The following is a 19,035-nucleotide window of genomic DNA, read 5'->3' on the forward strand; positions in this document are numbered from 1 at the left end:
TCTCTTTCGACAAGAAGAGCCGTGCTGACCACTTGCGGTGTAGCCGCAGTATATAGCAAGAGGGGTTCCTTCTCTTTGGGCGCCGCCAAGATTGGTGGTGTCGAGATTATGCGCTTAAGGTCCTCGAAGGCTCTATCTGCCTCTGCATTCCACTGGAACTTCTCTCCTTGTTTGATTAAGGCGTAAAACGGTAACACCTTTTCACCCAACCTGGCGACGAATCTGCTTAAAGCTGCGACTCGCCCGGTTAGCTGATGTATTTCCTTCAACTTTGTTGGCTTTCTCATTGTTACGATGGCCTGGATTTTTTCGGGATTTGCTTCAATCCCTCTTGCTGAAACTAAGAACCCGAGAAGTTCTCCCGCAGGGACGCCGAAAGAGCATTTTGTCAGGTTCAGCTTGAGGCAGAATTTGTCTAGGTTGTCGAAGGTTTCCTTCAGATCTTCGATCAATGTTGACCCTTTGTTTGACGTTATGACGACATCGTCGATGTACACTTGTACGTTTTTTCCAATCTGTGTTGCTAAGCACTTCTGCATCATCCGCTGATATGTTGCTCCCGCGTTTTTCAAACCAAAGGGCATTGTTCGATAGCAAAACACGCCGTAAGGTGTGATGAACGCTGTTTTGACCTCGTCGTCTTCTTTCAATCTGATCTGGTTATAACCAGAGTAAGCATCCAGGAAGGAAAGATGTTCACATCCTGCCGTGGAGTCGATAATTTGATCGATCCTCGGGAGGGGAAAGTGATCCTTTGGACAATGTTTGTTAAGACACGTAAAGTCGACACACATGCGAAGGACTTTAGTGTTTTTCTTCGGAACCAATACTGGGTTTGCGACCCACGTGGCCTCTGTATGCAGCTCCTTGATGAAACCAGCTTCTCTCAGTCGATCGATTTCTGACAACATAGCTTTGCGGTTTGGCTCCGAAAAATGTCGCAAAGGTTGTTTTATTGGTCTCGCTAATGGATCCATGTTTAGGTGGTGCTCGGCAAGTTCCCTGGGTATTCCTGGCATGTCAGCTGGACACCATGCGAAGATTTTCCAGTGCTCACGGAGGAACTCGACGAGCGCGCTTTCCTATGCGAGGTCCATATTTGTCGCTATAGACGTCGTCTTCTTCGGATCTGTCGGGTGGATCTGTACTTCCTTGGAATCCTTTGCAGTGTTAAAAGTTGATTCCTTATTAGGCCTCCCTACATCTGGCAGTACATCGTAATCGGTTGTAAGCCTTGACTCCATGTATTCTGCCTGCATGCCGAAAGTTTCTGACAGTCGATGAAAATCCTTGTCACATTTATCGGCTAGCGCAAAACTTCCTTTGACTGTGATTGGTCCTTTAGGTCCAGGTAACCTCCACAACAAGTATGTATAATGTGGTACCGCCATAAACCTAGCATATGCTGGGCGCCCCAACAAAGCATGGTACTGTGATGGGAAATCTACGACTTCAAACTCCAGCCTCTCTATCCTGTAATTTTCTCGGGTCCCAAACTGAACGTCGAGATTGATCTTCCCCAATGGATAACTTGGCTTCTCCGGCGTGATTCCGTGGAAACGCGTATCAGTTGGTTTTAGATTTGCTAGGGATATGTCCATCTTCCTTAGTGCATCTGCATACATAAGGTTTAAGCTGCTGCCTCCATCTATGAATACTCGCGATACGTCGAATCCCGCGATTACTGCTGGCAAGATCAGTGCTGACTGCCCTGGTCGAGGGACTTGCTGCGGATGGTCTGCTATTGTGAAGCCAATGTCTTGCCCTGACCAATTGAGGTACTCAACTGTTAGTGGAGGCATCTTCTCTGCCATGAACACCTGTCGCGAGATTACTTTTTGAGCTCTATTGGATGGTCTGCCTTTCTGAATCATCGAGACTACTCCATTGGAGTTAGGATCAATGTAAGGTGGTGGCGCTGGTGCTGCCGCTATTCTGAGCTGATGTCGATTTTCGTCAGTAATTGCGGGAGGAGGTGGCAAGTGAATCTCGCTCATGGGCCCTCGCGGGTTTATATTTGTCGCCTGGGTATTGGCGTGTCCTGCCCACCTTAACATTCCCTAAAAATTTTGACAATCCTTTTGCAGGTGTCCTGACTGTCTCTTTCCATTGCTGTCGAGATAAAAGTGCATCTGGCATGGTCCGTTCATCATCTCCTCAGGGGACATGAAAGGTCTCTGGAATCTAGGCCCGTTATTTGGCCTATTATTTCGGGAGTCATCTCTATTGTCGCCTCGCTGCTCGTTGCTCCTTTGATAATCATCTCTATTGTTTCCTCCAGCGCTTGCTCGAAATCCAGCCGAGATTTGGCCAGGTGCATCGTAACTCGAAAATTGTCGAGAAAATCGTTGTCTATTTTGAAAATTTCGACTGCGGTCCTCCTCTGGTGACCTGTGTCGTTTATTATGCACAGCATCTTCGCCATCTGCCCATCTGTTTTCTATTTCCATTAATGCTGATACTGTCCTTGGGTTGGTTCTTCCCAAGTCCTCCACAAAATCTCCTCGTCGAACTCCTGCCACAAACGCATCTATTGCTCTCTCGTCAGATATGTTTTCTGCCGAGTTTTTGATGAAGTTCCACCTTTGAATGTACTTCCTCATTGATTCATCATGCTTTTGTCGACATGATCTCAATTCCTCAAGCGTCGCAGGCTTTTTGCAGGTTGATCAGAAGTTCTTGACAAATACATCCTCAAAACTGTCCCAGCTGTCGATGGAACCTGGGGGGAGTTTCTTTGTCCATGATCTAGCGGCTCCGCTTAGGTGTATTTGAATGCTCTGCATAGCTGTTGCTCTAGTTCCACCTATCAACTTTACCGTCTCGAGGTAGTCGACTAGCCAATCCTCGGGATCTTGCAGGCCGTCAAATTTCTTGAAACTATCGGTCAAATTGAATCCTGATGGGACTCGAGTTTTTCGGACCCGTCGCGTAAAACACGGGAGTCCACACATATCTTCTTCAGCAAGTTCTGGTGAATACCGGTGTTCCCTTCTATCTTGTCGCACTCTATCTACCCTTGCCTGAGTCGCCGTATCTCTGACTCCACTTGCTCTTGGTGGATCTTGCACTACTGCAGTAGGTCTCGGGCTATTTTGTCTTGCAGCTCCTTCGGGAGGTGTGGCTGCGAATACTGCTCCCATGGCTCCACATCCTGCCATAGCCATGTTGTATAACGCCTCTCTTGGATCTTCGGGAGGTGGCCTAGACGCTAAGATGAAAGCTTGCGTTGCCATGTATCCTGCTTCCGGTGTTTTAGGGATAATGTTCCCCCTTGTGTCTATCGACATAAAGGGCATGTCGAGGTTTTGGACTAGATTCTCCCTCTCAGCTTCAGGAATGTTGTTTAGTCGAGACCTTGCCCTGTTGCGAGCTCCTTTGTGACTACTTCCCGAAGTACTCAGTTCTGCCCTTCGCCTGCTGGATGCGGAAGCTGCCTCCCTTCTCCTGTTCAGAGCAACTATCTGTTTTTCCAATTCCCTTCCTGCTCGAGCGAGCCTATATTGGTAAGCCTGCAATTCTTCAGTCGTAGCAGTTGTCGCCATTGGTTCTGAGCCATCCATAGCCCTTGCGGCTCTATCCCATGCTGATTGCGGGAGTTGAATCCTAACACGTGGTGTAGGCCCGACATATTTACTGCCCAAACCTCGCCTTAAGTCAGAGGGATCGACGTATGGATTTCCCAGTTCGTCGAAAGCCTCTGATGTTTCCTCCTGATCGTGACTCGCTTCTCCAATGGCGTAGATTTGATGATATTTTGGGTTCTGCACCTTGCTGGTTTTGGTGACACCATCATAGAGATTGGTGAAGACCTTTCCAACAGTGATGGATTTGTCGATAAAGTCGAAGCTATCGACACTGTCAGAGTCGCTGCTTATATTGGAGTCCGCAGACGACTCGAAAGACATGTCGCTGAAGATCTTGGCGAGTTTTTCGCTTGCCCTGGTGCTGATGAAGCGTGGCGAGGAGATTTCTTCGTCGCCTGACTCGACTGAGGATGTCGATCTTGAGGAATAAGGATCGACCGTTGATAATCTCGGGAAAAACGGAATCTCGAGACGATACGCTCCTTCCTTCCCGACACGAAAGTGGAACCTTCCGAACGTCATCTCCATGGGCTCCTCCAGATACGCATATGCATCCAAACGGGAGGGCGGGTGAGGAACAAAATCAACGAGACCAGTTTCGATCTGTTTACCTCTGTCCATGATGTTGCTTGCTATCGACGAAGTCGATGATCCTGAACGTGCCATCGAGATCTGCTCCTTGTCGCCTCTAGATCCCACAGACGGCGCCAATTGACAAGGGATTAACTTGTCAATGCCTACAAGTAGTAGACTAGGGTTTCGTTGGATGTAGAGGGCAAGTAGATCTCGAAGGTTTCAGCCGAAAAGTACTCGACGATGTAAAAGCTAGGGTTTGAGAAACAATGATTCGATGCTTTCTTTGTCCCTCGACTCCCCCTTATATGGGAGGTGGAGCCGAGGGATTCGTAATACACAAGTTACAGAGTCCGGGAGGGTTTCTAACCCGTCCCGCAAGATTACAACTCTATGTTTCCTAATATAACTCTAACTTTCCTTGACGCTGTCTTGGGCTTCCGAACTTCATATTCTTCAGGTCGTGGGCCTTCAATAAACCCTGGGTACTTTCTTCGGCAGGCCCATTGGGGATGCCTATGTCACATGGTCAGCATCTTCGTCGTTCGTGTAGTAGTACTTCCTGCACATTGTTCCGTCGAACACCTTCACTGCGAGCACATCATCGCCTTCATATTTGAAGAGTACGAAGCAGCCGAAATCCATACCGTCCGCGATGGAGAAATTCTCCCAGCCCTTGTCGAGGTACATCCGGCCTTGTCCGTCAAATAGGACCTCCATGGTCCAGAGACGAGGACCGCAGTCAGCTGTTCACAGATACACCTTAGCGGGCTCCTGGCCATCAAGATACTTCCCCTTCCCCTTCCGGTCGGCGTCCGAGACGTGGAAGCCATGGCAATGGATCAAGTGTATGTGAACGAAGAAGAGAGAGGCAGAACCTATTGACATGAGGGATGGCCGTTGTGGGTGTTTATAAGGGCGAGATCACCGTTTTGGGGTTTACACCATAAATTAAGGTATACATGACCGTTGTGGGGTTTACACCATAAATTAAAGTAGTGATGACCGTTGTGGGGTTTACACAATAAATTAAGGAGGAGATGACCGCTGTGGGGGCTTATATCTCAACAACGTGTGGAAATTTGTGATAATTTATCATTTTACCGTGAAAAGTAATGCCTAAATAGATCGTGGAAAATAATGCATAAATAGAGGGAATATAGTTACGTGGCAAACTTGTTATTGCACATAAATAGAGGGGTGGTACTGTCCACCGACAGAGAGAGAGAGAGAGAGGGGTGGCCACGAAGAGAGAGATAGAGGGGTGGCCACGAAGAGATGGAGAGGGGTATATTTGCCCGTTCGATCAGTGAATCAACGGTTGGTGGAGTCGATCCGTGTGACAACGGCTCAACCAATCATGATAAGTTTCGGCTTCTGTGAGCATTTGTGACAGTATTTGAGGGCAAAACTGAGTAGTACTAAGAAAGCAAGGGCACGTAAATAGTAAATAGACTAAGGGATTCAAACAAAAGAATTACAAAATGAAAAATGTCTATTTTGTACAGTATAATTCATAATGGGCTACATCAAATTATTTGCAATTCAAATATACATGAGTGTGACAATTATGGTCTCATTTAGACAAACTATGTTTTGGGAAGATGTTTTGCAAAGGGGTTTGAGTGGAAAACCATGCATCTTCATAGCTACTAGTGATTCCGAGAAAGTGGCAATTTGTGGTAAAACTTGATTTATCTATGTTTGTTAAGGTTTCCTAGGGGGCAGGTTGCGTATGAAGACTCCATGAGTAGGTGTCACTATGTTTTTTTTTTATATTTTTGCGCATGAAATGACTGAATTAGCTATGTTAATCTCATTTGTTGACTCTCTGTTGACCAGCTACTTGCGGGTAAAACAGAGTATATTGCACCTTCCAATATAATTACTCGAGGGGAAAAACTGAGTACAGATAAAATTTATGTATAAGGCCCAAGGTTATAACTGAGTACATGATACGTCTCAAACGTATCTATAATTTCTTATGTTCCATGCTACTTTTATGATGATACTCACATGTTTTATACACACTTTATGTCATTATTACGCATTTTACGGCACTAACCTATTCACGAGATGCCGAAGAGCCAGTTGCTGTTTTCTGCTGTTTTTGGTTTCAGAAATCCTACAAAGGAAATATTCTCGGAATTGGATGAAATCAACGCCCAGGGTCTTATTTTTCCACGAAGCTTCCAGAAGACCGAAGGGATTACGAAGTGGGGCGACGAGGCGCCGCCACCATAGGGCCGCGCGGCCTAAGGGGGGCCCGCGCCGCCCTATGGGGTGGGCCCCTCGCGCCGCCTCCAACCCTGCCCTTCTGCCTACTTATAGCCTTCGTCGCGAAAACCCCTGTACCGAGAGCCACGATACGAAAAACCTTCCAGAGACGCCGCCGCCGCCAATCCCATCTCAGGGGATTCAGGAGATCGCCTCCGGCACCCTGCCGGAGAGGGGAATCATCTCCCGGAGGACTCTTCATCGCCATGATCGCCTCCGGATTGATGTGTGAGTAGTTCACCCCTGGACTATGGGTCCATAGCAGTAGCTAGATGGTTGTCTTCTCCTTATGTGCTATCATTGTTAGATCTTGTGAGCTCCCTATCATGATCAAGATCATCTATTTGTAATGCTACATGTTGTGTTTGTTGGGATCCGATGAATATGGAATACTATGTCAAGTTGATTATCAATCTATCATATATGTGTTGTTTATGATCTTGCATGCTCTCCGTTGCTAGTAGAGGCTCTGGCCAAGTTGATACTTGTAACTCCAAGAGGGAGTATTTATGCTCGATAGTGGGTTCATGCCTCCATTAAATCTGGGACAGTGACAGAAAGTTCTAAGGTTGTGGCTGTGCTGTTGCCACTAGGGATAAAACATCAATGCTTTGTCTAAGGATATTTGTGTTGATTACATTACGCACCATACTTAATGCAATTGTCTTTTGTTTGCAACTTAATACTGGAAGGGGTGCGGATGCTAACCCGAAGGTGGACTTTTTAGGCATAGATGCATGCTGGATAGCGGTCTATGTAGTTTGTCGTAATGCCCAATTGAATCTCACTCTACTCATCATGATATGTATGTGCATTGTTATGCCCTCTTTATTTGTCAATTTCCCAACTGTAATTTGTTCACCCAACATGCTATTTCTTATTGGAGAGACACCACTAGTGAACTGTGGACCCCGGTCCATTCTTTTACATCTGAGTACAATCTACTGCAATCATTGTTCTCTACTGTTCTTTGCAAACAAACATAATTTTCCACACGATACGTTTAATCCTTTGTTTACAGCAAGCCGGTGAGATTGACAACCTCACTGTTAAGTTGGGGCAAAGTATTTTGATTGTGTTGTGCAGGTTCCACGTTGGCGCCGGAATCACTGGTGTTGCACCGCACTACACTCCGTCACCAACAACCTTCACGTGCTCCTTGACTCCTACTGGTTCGATAACCTTGGTGTAATATCCCAGGTATTGGGGTTCCAAATATAGAGGAAACAGATGTGTGCATTGCATTCATGCATAGAAAATCTGGGGAATTTTCGCGCTTTAAAGTAAAACAGTCGCAGTAACTGAAGTTTCACTTGACCTTGGTGGAATTGAAGTAGCTCATCAAGTCAAGTTCTATAAACCTCAATGTGACTTTGTTAAAACCTTGTTTTGGGAAAAGATGATTTGATCTAAGGGGTTATATCAAATGGAATTAAAACCAACACAATAACATATTAATCAAGGATCAATTGATTGATCTTATAAAAGATCATAACATGATATTCCTTGCCATAACATAAGAACATCTATTCAATTGGAAATCAACTAACAATAAAATGAAGAAAACATTCTTGACTTATCCCTTCCATGTCTTCAACAAATAAATATTCCTACCATGAACCTCATGGTATTTCTTGAATTAAACTCTTGAACTTAACACCAACAAAAGCTTATCATTAAACCCTAGAGATGGGAGAGGTATATAACCATCAAAGAGATAAGAAACAAACTCTAAATTATCAACACTTAAAAGTTGAGCAACTAACTTGGGGTACAATTGAAATCACTTTAAAACTAATTACCAAATATAGTAAAACACAAGGACCTAAGTGCATAAAATCCACACATTCTTATTTCAATCATAACTTATTAAATATGTGGAATATTACAAAACTAAATTCGTTTACACTACGAATTATAGTTCAAACAATTTGAATAAAATAAAATATGAGTACTTTGAAACTCATATGATCATGCCTTGGTGAAATCAACAATCACCATTCAAAATTGGGGTATAATCCTTGTCTTTGACATTTTTATCCCAATTACAATATAAATACAATCACATATGATATAGTAACTCACCCATAAGCATAAGATCATTCACAGGATATTTAGTAATAAAAGCCACTTGGCTATCTAAAAATAAATCACATGAGAGGATAATACCAAAGCCACATATGATGAAAATATCTACATAGCTTGCATCCCAAGCAATGCCACCTCATGCTTAAAGGATTGCTATGGATGAGAGCATGACAACCAAGCACCTTACTCATCAAATCAAAACAAGAGTCACCCACCTATGTGTCATGATACTAGAGCTTGCTCAAGCCTATAAAAGGGAGTCTCACACTTCATTCATCCCATCATCTTGCACCATGATGCAAGAAACCCAACACATTGAGACACCCCATAAAATAGTTAGGATCAAGATGAAGCAGCTAGGAGGTGGAGGCATGCCACAAGATGCAGGTTTATCAGATTTCTTGAAGAACAAGCTACAGAAGATAGCAAGGTAGAGTTCTTAGGCAAACAACATATTTAGATAATCACATCATCATTCCTTGAGTAGAACCCTAGATTATAGTCCAAGTCCTTGTGGATTGAGAGGGGTAATTGGTATAACCATATCCAGATACTTTTAGTAATATTTTAGGAAGCCAAACCTTTGATCATCACAACTTGGTAATGATCATTAACCCAATAACTTGATGTAGAATAATTAAGAACAAGTTGATCATGCTTAAACCCTGATCATGCTCTTGAGATATGTGAGGATAAGTTAAATCCTAATAGGATTAGTAGATGCTATCCACCACATGAAATGATAGGAAAATCATGAGTAAGCAAACCTAGGTTATATCTCAATCCTAACTTTTGAATCACTTGGTGATCATAAGTAGAATCCTATCTGCATTTCACTTATTCCTCAATTAAAGAAAATCAGAAAACCTTAGAGTCAAATTCTATACTTTATATGGTGAGAAACCATTCATCCATTTAACCAAAGTTAACTATAGAAAGAACTATAACCACTTTAGTTACTTTAACAATAGATTAGGATAGTAATAAAAGTTAATTGGTGGAAGATAAAACCAATTCTCAGATCCTTGGTAACTAAAGGAGCACATGAATATTAAGAAAATAACCATTGAATAAACTCTATCTAATTCTCCAAACCTTTAGAAAAGCAATCCCACATGAAATCATGCCATGGTATCATTTCTTTAAAATAGGGAACCAAATAATAGTTTTACTTTGTAAATTATTACTTGCAAAGTAATACCACATAAAACACTAACTATCATTAGATAATCAAAATGCCTTCTGGAGAATAATTTGAAATCTCTATAGTTGAACTATAATATCATCTATATGTGGAATATTCTATGCTCAAACCAATAATGTTCATTATGTGTATGTGTTAACACACATATACAAAACCCTAATCCAACAATATAACTCATAATCACTTTAATGAGTTTCAATCAGATTAAAAATAAGTAAAACTGCAAAACATAGGTAAATCTAAACTAGAATTCAAAACACCAATTGAATTGGAAACACATAATAAGATATAGAAAAAGAAAACATAAAATTGAAAATTGAAAACAAAATAGAAAAGAGGAGAGAAGCCTCACCTGGCCGTAGCAGCCCACCAGCACTAGCCCGTGGAGCAGCCCAGGACCAGCCCAGTCCAGCCACAGCCCAGCACCACCTCACGTTGGCCCAACCTCACCGTAACCCTTCGTGAAATAAAACGAAGAAGAAAAACGTCTTCTTCCTCCTCCGTCCGCTCGCCACTGCGGCGATGACAGTCGACGACGATCACGCCTTCGATAAGGATGGCCGGACGTCGCCAACCGTCTCAGAGCCTCCCTCTAACCAGCTCACGTCCGTGCTTATCCAAATACGCCATGATTCGTGCCCGCCGCATCCACCGGCTTCACTGCCGCATCTGTACCGTCCCCATCGTCGTGCTGCCATTGCCGACCGCCCCAAGCCATTTAAATACTCGAGAAGAACCGCCGTGACCCGAGGAACCCTAGCCACCACTTCTAAATCTCTCTACTCGTCTCTAACTCCAGAATCAACGAATGCTGCCGCCAGCACATCTCCGGCTAGCCGCCGATACAAGCCACCCCGGAGGCCTGGGTTAGGTCTAGGAGGTGCGCCTCGATGCCCTCTTTCTTCTGGTCAAGCCACACATCGAGGGGAGCACGGGGTATGATACGTCCAAAACGTATCTACTTTCCCGAACACTTTTTCTATTGTTTTGCCTCTAATTTGTGTATTTTTGATGCAACTAACACGGACTAACGCTGTTTTCAGCAGAACTGCTCTGGTGTCTCGTTTTTGTGCAGAAATCCAACTTTCAGGAAAAACCTCGGAATTTATACAGAAGGCCCTATTTTCCCAGAAGACTCACGGAGCCAGAAGGACAAGTCAGGTGGAGGCCCGAGGGCCCCACACCATGAGGCGGCGCGGCCTAGGGGGGCCCGCGAGGCCCTATGGTGTGGCCCCCTCGGCTGGCCTCTGACACCCTCCTTCGGAGTATTTATCGCCCTCGACCTAAAAACACACGGAGAGAAGTCGAAGTCGCCAGAAACCCTCCAGAACGCCGCCACATCGCGAAACTCCGTCGCAGGAGCCAGAAGTCTCCGTTCTGGCACTCCGCCGGGATGGGGAATTGGAGGAGATCATCACCGCCATCACCACCGACGCCTCTCCATCAACCAGCAATGTTTCCCCCATCCATGTGTGAGTAATTCCCCCGCTGTAGGCTGAAGGGGATGATAGGGATTGGATGAGATTTGTCATGTAATAGCATTAGATTGTTAGGGCATAGTGCCTAGTGTCCGTAATTGGTACTTTGATGATATTGTTGCAACTTGTTATGCTTAATGCTTGTCACTAGGGCCCGAGTGCCATGATCTCAGATCTGAACATGTTATTATTTCATCATGATATTCATTGTTTATGGTCTTACCTGCAAGTTGTATACACATGTCGCTGTCCGGAACCAATGGCCCCGAAGTGACAGAAATCGGGACAACCGGAGGGGATGGTAGTGACGTGAGGATCACATGTGTTCACGGAGTGTTAATGCTTTGCTCCGGTACTCTATTAAAAGGAGTACCTTAATATCCAGTAGATTCCCTTGAGGCCCGGCTGCCACCGGCTGGTAGGACAAAAGATGTTGTGCAAGTTTCTCATCGCGAGCACGTACGACTATAATTGGAACACATGCCTATTGATTGCTTTGTACTTCGACACCGTTTTATTATTATCTGCAAATGCCCTGCTATGATTGTTACATGAGTTTCTCTCATCCATGCGACGCCCGTTATCCATCCCTGTGCCTCTGATGTTTAATCCTCATTTCTGTAATTACTCTCTACCTATTTTTACTTTCTGCTACTTTCTTTGTTATTTCACTACTGCTACTGCTATAAAACTGTTACTACTGATAAACTCTTGCGAGCAAGTCTGTTTCCAGGTGCAGCTGAATTGACAACTCCGCTGTTAAGGCTTCCAAGTGTTCTTTGTCTCCCCTTGTGTCGAATCAATAAATTGGGTAATACTACCCGCGAATACTGCTGCGATCCCCTATACTTGTGGGTTATCAAGACTGTTTTCTGGCGCCGTTGCCGGGGAGCATAGCTTTATTTGGAAGTTCACTTGGATTGATATTGTTCGCTGCAAATTCTCCATCATGGGTAAAACTCGCGATCCTAAAGTCGCCATATTACCATCCACTACAAGAAAAGGTACAACTCTGAGTACCTCTGCTACACTTGATTCACCATCTGTGATAAGTCAACTTGTTTCACCGCCGCAAGCTTCACTTGCTGGTACTTCTGCTAAATCTGAAAACTCTCATAATATTGATAATGTTTCTGCTGTGCTTGATGATAGTGGTTCATTGGGATCCTTTCTAGATGCTACAATTGCTAGGTCTAGAAAAATTGAAAATGCTGAAACTCCTAATCCTACTACACCTGTTAGTTCACCTGTGTCTGTTGATTATTCTAGTGATGATCCTGTTATCACCAGAATTTGACCGGATCAGAGGTGGGCCACGGTCAAGATGGACTTGAAGAATATATATATGGGAGGATATGTGAATCGGCCTTGTACACGAAGTTTGGGCTAGTTTGCCCTTGTATCTGTAACATAGTAGGATACGTGTCGATTAGTTAGAGTTGGGCCCATGCCCGGTTGGGACTATTCCCACGTTAGAGAGTCTACGGACTATAAATATGTATCTAGGGTTTATGAAATAAACAAAAACCAACGTTCAACCAACAAATCAATCTCGGCGCATCGCCAACTCCTTCGTCTCGAGGGTTTCTACCGGTAAGCAACATGCTGCCTAGATCGCATCTTGCGATCTAGGCAGCACAAGCTCCACGTTGTTCATGCGTTGCTCGTACTGAAGCCTTGTTGATGGCGAGCAACGTAGTTATCATAGATGTGTTAGGGTTAGCATAGTTCTTCGTGTAACATGCTATCGTAGTGCAACCCTTGCATGTCTAGCCGCCCTTACACCTATCTTAGGTGTAGGGGCGGCACCCCGCTTGATCTTTATTTAGTAGATCTGATCCGTTACGGTTGCTCCTTGTTCATCAAGGATTAGTTTAATATCTGCAATAGTTAGGCCTTACAAGGGGCTGGAGGATCCAGCGGCACGTAGGGTGTCGTTTGCTAGTCCTAGACAGGATGTTCCGGGGATCAACCTCGTGTTGGTTTTTAGGCCTTGTCTAGGATCGGCTTACGATCACCGTGCGTGGCCGCGAGGCCCAATCCTGAGTAGGATGATCCGATTATGCGGTGAAAACCCTAAATCGTCGTAGATCTCATTAGCTTTATCTTGATCAAGCAGGACCACCATATATTCGTGCACCTCGTACGAATCATGGGTGGATCGGCTCCCTGAGCCGATTCACAGGATAACCTGAGAGCCGATCGAGGCTCGTATTTAATGTTTAAGTGTATGCCATGCAGGAAACTAAGCGAGGCATCTCCATCACCTTCCTGACCAGGTATAGGTCAGGTGGCACGCCCTTGCATCAGCATCGGACGTGTGACCAGAAGGCTTTGCGGGCCGTCGCTCGGAGGGACCTCGGCCAGCCGCAGCCCTAGGTTGTTCCCGGCTCTACGGTGTTGCCCGTCGCTGCCCGCCGGTGGGTTTCTGACGTCAACACATTCTGGCACGCCCGGTGGGACTGCGCAAAACCTTCATTGAGCGAATCAATCAACGTGGAGGTCGATTCCAGCAATCGGCCAAAATTATCTTCACCACACGTTCTGCCTGTGTTCAACGTCGATCTAATGAGCAGCGGTTTTACGTCGGCTGATGAGAGTCAACATTAGTCCTAACGGAGCTGACGTTCAAACACAGTGCCTTGGCCAACTACAGAGCCGATATCCGCAGTTACCTGACAGATTCGGCTCGGGGGGCACCTAATCAGATGAACATGTGAAATATTGGGGGCCGATAGAAAAATCGGCCAGTAAAAAAAAAATTCTCATGGTATACAGCCGATGCACAGCCATCGACTCTAGTACAATTACACAAGATCTACCAGCTGCGTGTTCAATATACGGATTTCGACCAAGTCGGTTTTCAGTTCAGCCTCGAGGCCAACCTCCAACCTTTTACTCATTAGGCCGTTGGTGTTTCGTCTGCAATATCGGCTTTCAAAGGAAGAAAAGGTGATCGGCTCTGGTGTATCTACCGTCGGCCTGGCTAAGTTGGCCACCTTCTCAGCTACGCTCGTAGGAATGGCTAGGACCTCTGCATGGTGGCTGTCTCAATTGCCTGAGTTCAAGGCCCTTGGACTGAACTGTGTGTCCTCGCTACTGTTCTCACCTTAACTGAGGCTCGGGGGGCAGCTGATTTGGTAGACACTCTGTTTTTGGAAGCCGATTGGAGTGTCATCGGCTGACCATGCATCATAACCTTCTTCGAAAGCGGCGAGTTGTTACAGAAGAAGACTACTAGAGCTGCGGAAAGGAGCCTGAAAGGGAAGCCGTCGTCATCTATAGGGTCTGGACCGTCCTGTTGCTGCAAGAAGATGAAGGAGACTGGATTCTCAAAACAGCCGATGAATAGCCATCGGCTATAGGATTGCAAAGTATTATGGTCAGATGTCAACATGGCAGGGTCTGTTTACCGCCATGGCAAAGACAAAGAAGAGAGCAGTCACTCTGGTGGCAAGGACAAAGAGGAGGCCGGTTCAAGCGATCGGTTTCGATATAATGATAAAAGGTACAACAATGAAGACGGTATAGAGCCTTATAATGCTTTCAATATGTCTTTTATGTGAGTTTTGCTGTACCGGTTCATACTTGTGTTTGCTTTAAACAACCTTGCTAGCCTAAACCTTGTATCGAGAGGGAATACTTCTCATGCATCCAAAATCCTTGAGCCAAACACTATGCCACTTGTGTCCACCATACCTACCTACTACATAGTATTTCTCCGCCATTCCAAAGTAAATTGCTTGAGTGCTACCTTTGAAATTTCTATTCTTTATCTTTGCAATATATAGCTCATGGGACAAATAGCTTAAAACCTATTGTGGTATTGAATGTGTACTTATGCATATTATTTCTTATTAAGTTGCTTGTTGGGCGATAACCATGTTCCTGGGGACGCCATCAACTATTTCTTTGTTGAATATCATGTGAGTTGCTATGCATGTTCGTCTTGTCTGAAGTAAGGGCGATTTATCATGATCAAATGGTTTGAGTATGCATATTGTTAGAGAAAAACATTGGGCCGCTAACTAAAGCCATGATCTATGGTGGAAGTTTCAGTTTGGACAACAAACCTCAATCTCTTATGAGAATTTTATCTGTTGTTGAATGCTTATGCATTAAAGAGGAGTCCACTATCTGTTGTCTATGTTGTCCCCGTATGGATGTCTAAGTTGAGAATAATCAAAAGCGAGAAATCCAATGCGAGCTTTCTCCGTAGACCTTTGTACAGGCGGCATAGAGGTACCCCTTTGTGACACTTGGTTAAAACGTATGCTATGCTATGATAATCCATGTAAATCCAAGCTAATTAGGACAAGGTGCGGGCACTATTGGTATACTATGCATGAGACTTGCAACTTGTAGGATATAATTTACATAACTCATATGCTTTATTACTACCGTTGACAAAGTTGTTTCTTATTTTCAAAATAAAAGCTCTAGCACAAATATAGCAATCCATGCTTCCCTATGCGAAGGGCCTTTCTTCTACTTTTATTGTTGAGTCAGTTTACCCATTTCCTTCTATCTAAAAAAGCAAACACTTGTGTTAACTGTGCATTGATTCCTACATACTTGCATATTGCACTTGTTATATTACTTTATATTGACAATATCCAGAAGATATACACAAGACTGCATTCAGAGTGCCAGGTTCAGTGGGCTTGTTTGAATAGGTAGTCATGACATTTGGACTGAAGAACGCTGGTGCAACGTACCAAAGAGCCATGAACTACATATTTCATGATCTGATCGGCAAACTGGTTGAGATCTACATTGACGACGTGGTGGTCAAGTCTGTCTCCGTAGAGGGACACTTGGAGGATTTACGACGCATCCTGGACCGAACTAGGAAATTCGGACTAAGGATGAATCCAAGTGTGCATTTGGAGTGACGGCCGGTCAATTCTTGGGCTTCTTGGTTCATGAACGCGGAATTGAGATCGGCCTAAAAAGTAAGGAGGCAGTGCGCACAATGAAGCCGCCTACCACGAAAAAGGAACTACAGTGTCAAATCGTGCAGAGAAGCTGAGAAGGCCAGGCGTCATGATAAAAGATGCTGCAACGGTTCTGTTCTGCTACGACATGACCCGACGAAGGAAAGAGAGAGTGATTTTGGAATTATCAATTCCAAAACCAGGGGGGCATGTGTTATCACCAGAATTTGACCGGATCAGAGGTGGGCCGCGGTCAAGATGGACTTGAAGAATATATATATGGGAGGATATGTGAATCGGCCTTGTACACGAAGTTTGGGCTAGTTTGCCCTTGTATCTGTAACATAGTAGGATACGTGTCGATTAGTTAGAGTTGGGCCCGTGCTCGGTTGGGACTATTCCCACGTTAGAGAGTCTACGGACTATAAATATGTATCTAGGGTTTATGAAATAAACAACAACCAACGTTCAACCAACAAATCAATCTCGGCGCATCGCCAACTCCTTCGTCTCGAGGGTTTCTACCGGTAAGCAACATGCTGCCTAGATCGCATCTTGTGATCTAGGCAGCACAAGCTCCACGTTGTTCATGCGTTGCTCGTACTGAAGCCTTGTTGATGGCGAGCAACGTAGTTATCATAGATGTGTTAGGGTTAGCATAGTTCTTCGTGTAACATGCTATCGTAGTGCAACCCTTGCATGTCTAGCCGCCCTTACACCTATCTTAGGTGTAGGGGCGGCACCCCGCTTGATCTTTATTTAGTAGATCTGATCCATTACGGTTGCTCCTTGTTCATCAAGGATTAGTTTAATATCTGCAATAGTTAGGCCTTACAAGGGGCTGGAGGATCCAGCGGCACGTAGGGTGTCGTTTGCTAGTCCTAGACAGGATGTTCCGGGGATCAACCTCGTGTTGGTTTTTAGGCCTTGTCTAGGATCGGCTTACGATCACCGTGCGTGGCCGTGAGGCCCAATCCTGAGTAGGATGATCCGATTATGCGGTGAAAACCCTAAATCGTCGTAGATCTCATTAGCTTTATCTTGATCAAGCAGGACCACCATATATTCGTGCACCTCGTACGAATCATGGGTGGATCGGCTCCATGAGCCGATTCACAGGATAACCTGAGAGCCGATCGAGGCTCGTATTTAATGTTTAAGTGTATGCCATGCAGGAAACTAAGCGAGGCATCTCCATCACCTTCCTGACCAGGTATAGGTCAGGTGGCACGCCCTTGCATCAGCATCGGACGTGTGACCAGAAGGCTTTGCGGGCCATCGCTCGGAGGGACCTCGGCCAGCCGCAGCCCTAGGTTGTTCCCGGCTCTACGGTGTTGCCCGTCGCTGCCCGCCGGTGGGTTTCTGACGTCAACACATTCTGATGAGGATTATGTGGAGCTTAATCATGATTTTATTAATAGATGCAATGCTACTACTGATGCAAGAAAAATTAAAAAGTTTCTCGCACAATATACTGTTAGATATAAGTTATCTCCTGATCCTGAATTTGCCACATCTCCGATATGCATTAAGGATAAAGATTATGATTTTTCTCTTGATCTATCTCATATAGCTATTGTAGAGAAAACACCCTTTTGTGGTACTGAAAAAGAAAGTGCTGTAGAACACATGATTGAACTTTCTTCTATGAGTAGTTTGTTTTCTGATGATGTCAAGATGCGTACTTACTTTGTCGCTAAAATTTTTCCTTTCTCATTAAAGGATGATGCTAAAACTTGGTATAATAATTTGCCTCCTGGTTCTATTAAAAATCCAACTGATTTGCGTGATGTTTTCTTTCGAAAATACTTTCCTGCTAGCGCTCAACATATTGCTTTACAGAAAATTTATAGTTTTGACCAGGGAGATGAAGAGAAATTGCCTGAGGCTTGGACAAGATTTTGTTCTCTTATCAGATCTCGACCTGGACATGATTTAGAAAAGAATGATCTACTTGATATATTTTATAGTGGACTAACCATTGAATCTAGAGCATATTTGGATAGTTGTGCTGATTGTGTTTTCAGGAAAAGAACTCCAGACGAAGCTGAAGAATTATTGGCTAGAATAAGCCGGAATTATGATGATTGGACTACACCTGAACCAACTCCAACGCCAATATTGAAGAAGAGGGGTTTAATTAAATTGAATGATGAAGATATGAGGGAAGCTAAGAAGTCTCTCAAGGAAAAAGGTATTAAATCCGAAGATGTGAAGAATCTACCTCCTATAGAAGATATATGTGAGACAATTCCCCCTTCATCCATGATCGAGGTAAACTCCCTTCAACGCTTTACTAGGGAAGATATTCCGTATTCAAAACCTCCTGCTCAATGCTTAGATGAGTTTGATAATTATATTGTTAAGCAAGAAAATTTTAATATGAGAGTAGAGAATCATCTAATGGAAAATTCTCAAGCTATTAGCAATTTGCATGATATTGTGGAGAGAACCTCCAATGATGTTAAGATGCTTGTTAAACATTTTCAAATGGTTCAAACTCAAATTGATCAACTCACTAAAGTTCAAAATGACTTGTTAAAAAATAATTCTAAAGAGAAACATGCTTATGAAGTAACAACTAGAGGGGGTGTCTCTCCCCAGGATCCTCTATATCCTGAAGGGCATCCCAAAAGAATTGAACAAGATTCTCAACGAATTGAACCTAGTGCACCTTCTAAGAAAAAGAAGAAGAAACATAAAAAGGTTGTAGAATCCTCTGAACCTGTTAATGATCCTAATAGTATTTCTATTTCCGATGCTGAAACTGAAAGTGGTAATGAACATTATAATGGTAATGATAATGATAAGAATGACGCTTCTGATAAAGAAGAAGTTGAAGATGAACCTGAAAAGCATGCTAAAAATAAAAAGTATACTAAAGAAGATTT

General features: G+C 44.1%; 1 protein-coding gene across 1 annotated transcript in view; it reads right to left on the reverse strand.

Moving 5' to 3' along the window:
• The window catches only part of LOC127340540 (cysteine-rich receptor-like protein kinase 6), a 124,464-nt gene that overhangs the window by 35,756 nt on the left and 69,673 nt on the right, over nt 1–19,035 (reverse strand). Inside the window, exon 3 of the mRNA XM_071827739.1 lies at nt 17,437–17,453. Within this exon, the coding sequence (XP_071683840.1) occupies nt 17,437–17,453 (17 nt within the window). The remainder of the gene's footprint in view (nt 1–17,436; nt 17,454–19,035) is intronic.

Source organism: Lolium perenne, chromosome 3 (assembly GCF_019359855.2).
Source record: "Lolium perenne isolate Kyuss_39 chromosome 3, Kyuss_2.0, whole genome shotgun sequence".
Classification (NCBI taxonomy): domain Eukaryota; kingdom Viridiplantae; phylum Streptophyta; class Magnoliopsida; order Poales; family Poaceae; genus Lolium; species Lolium perenne.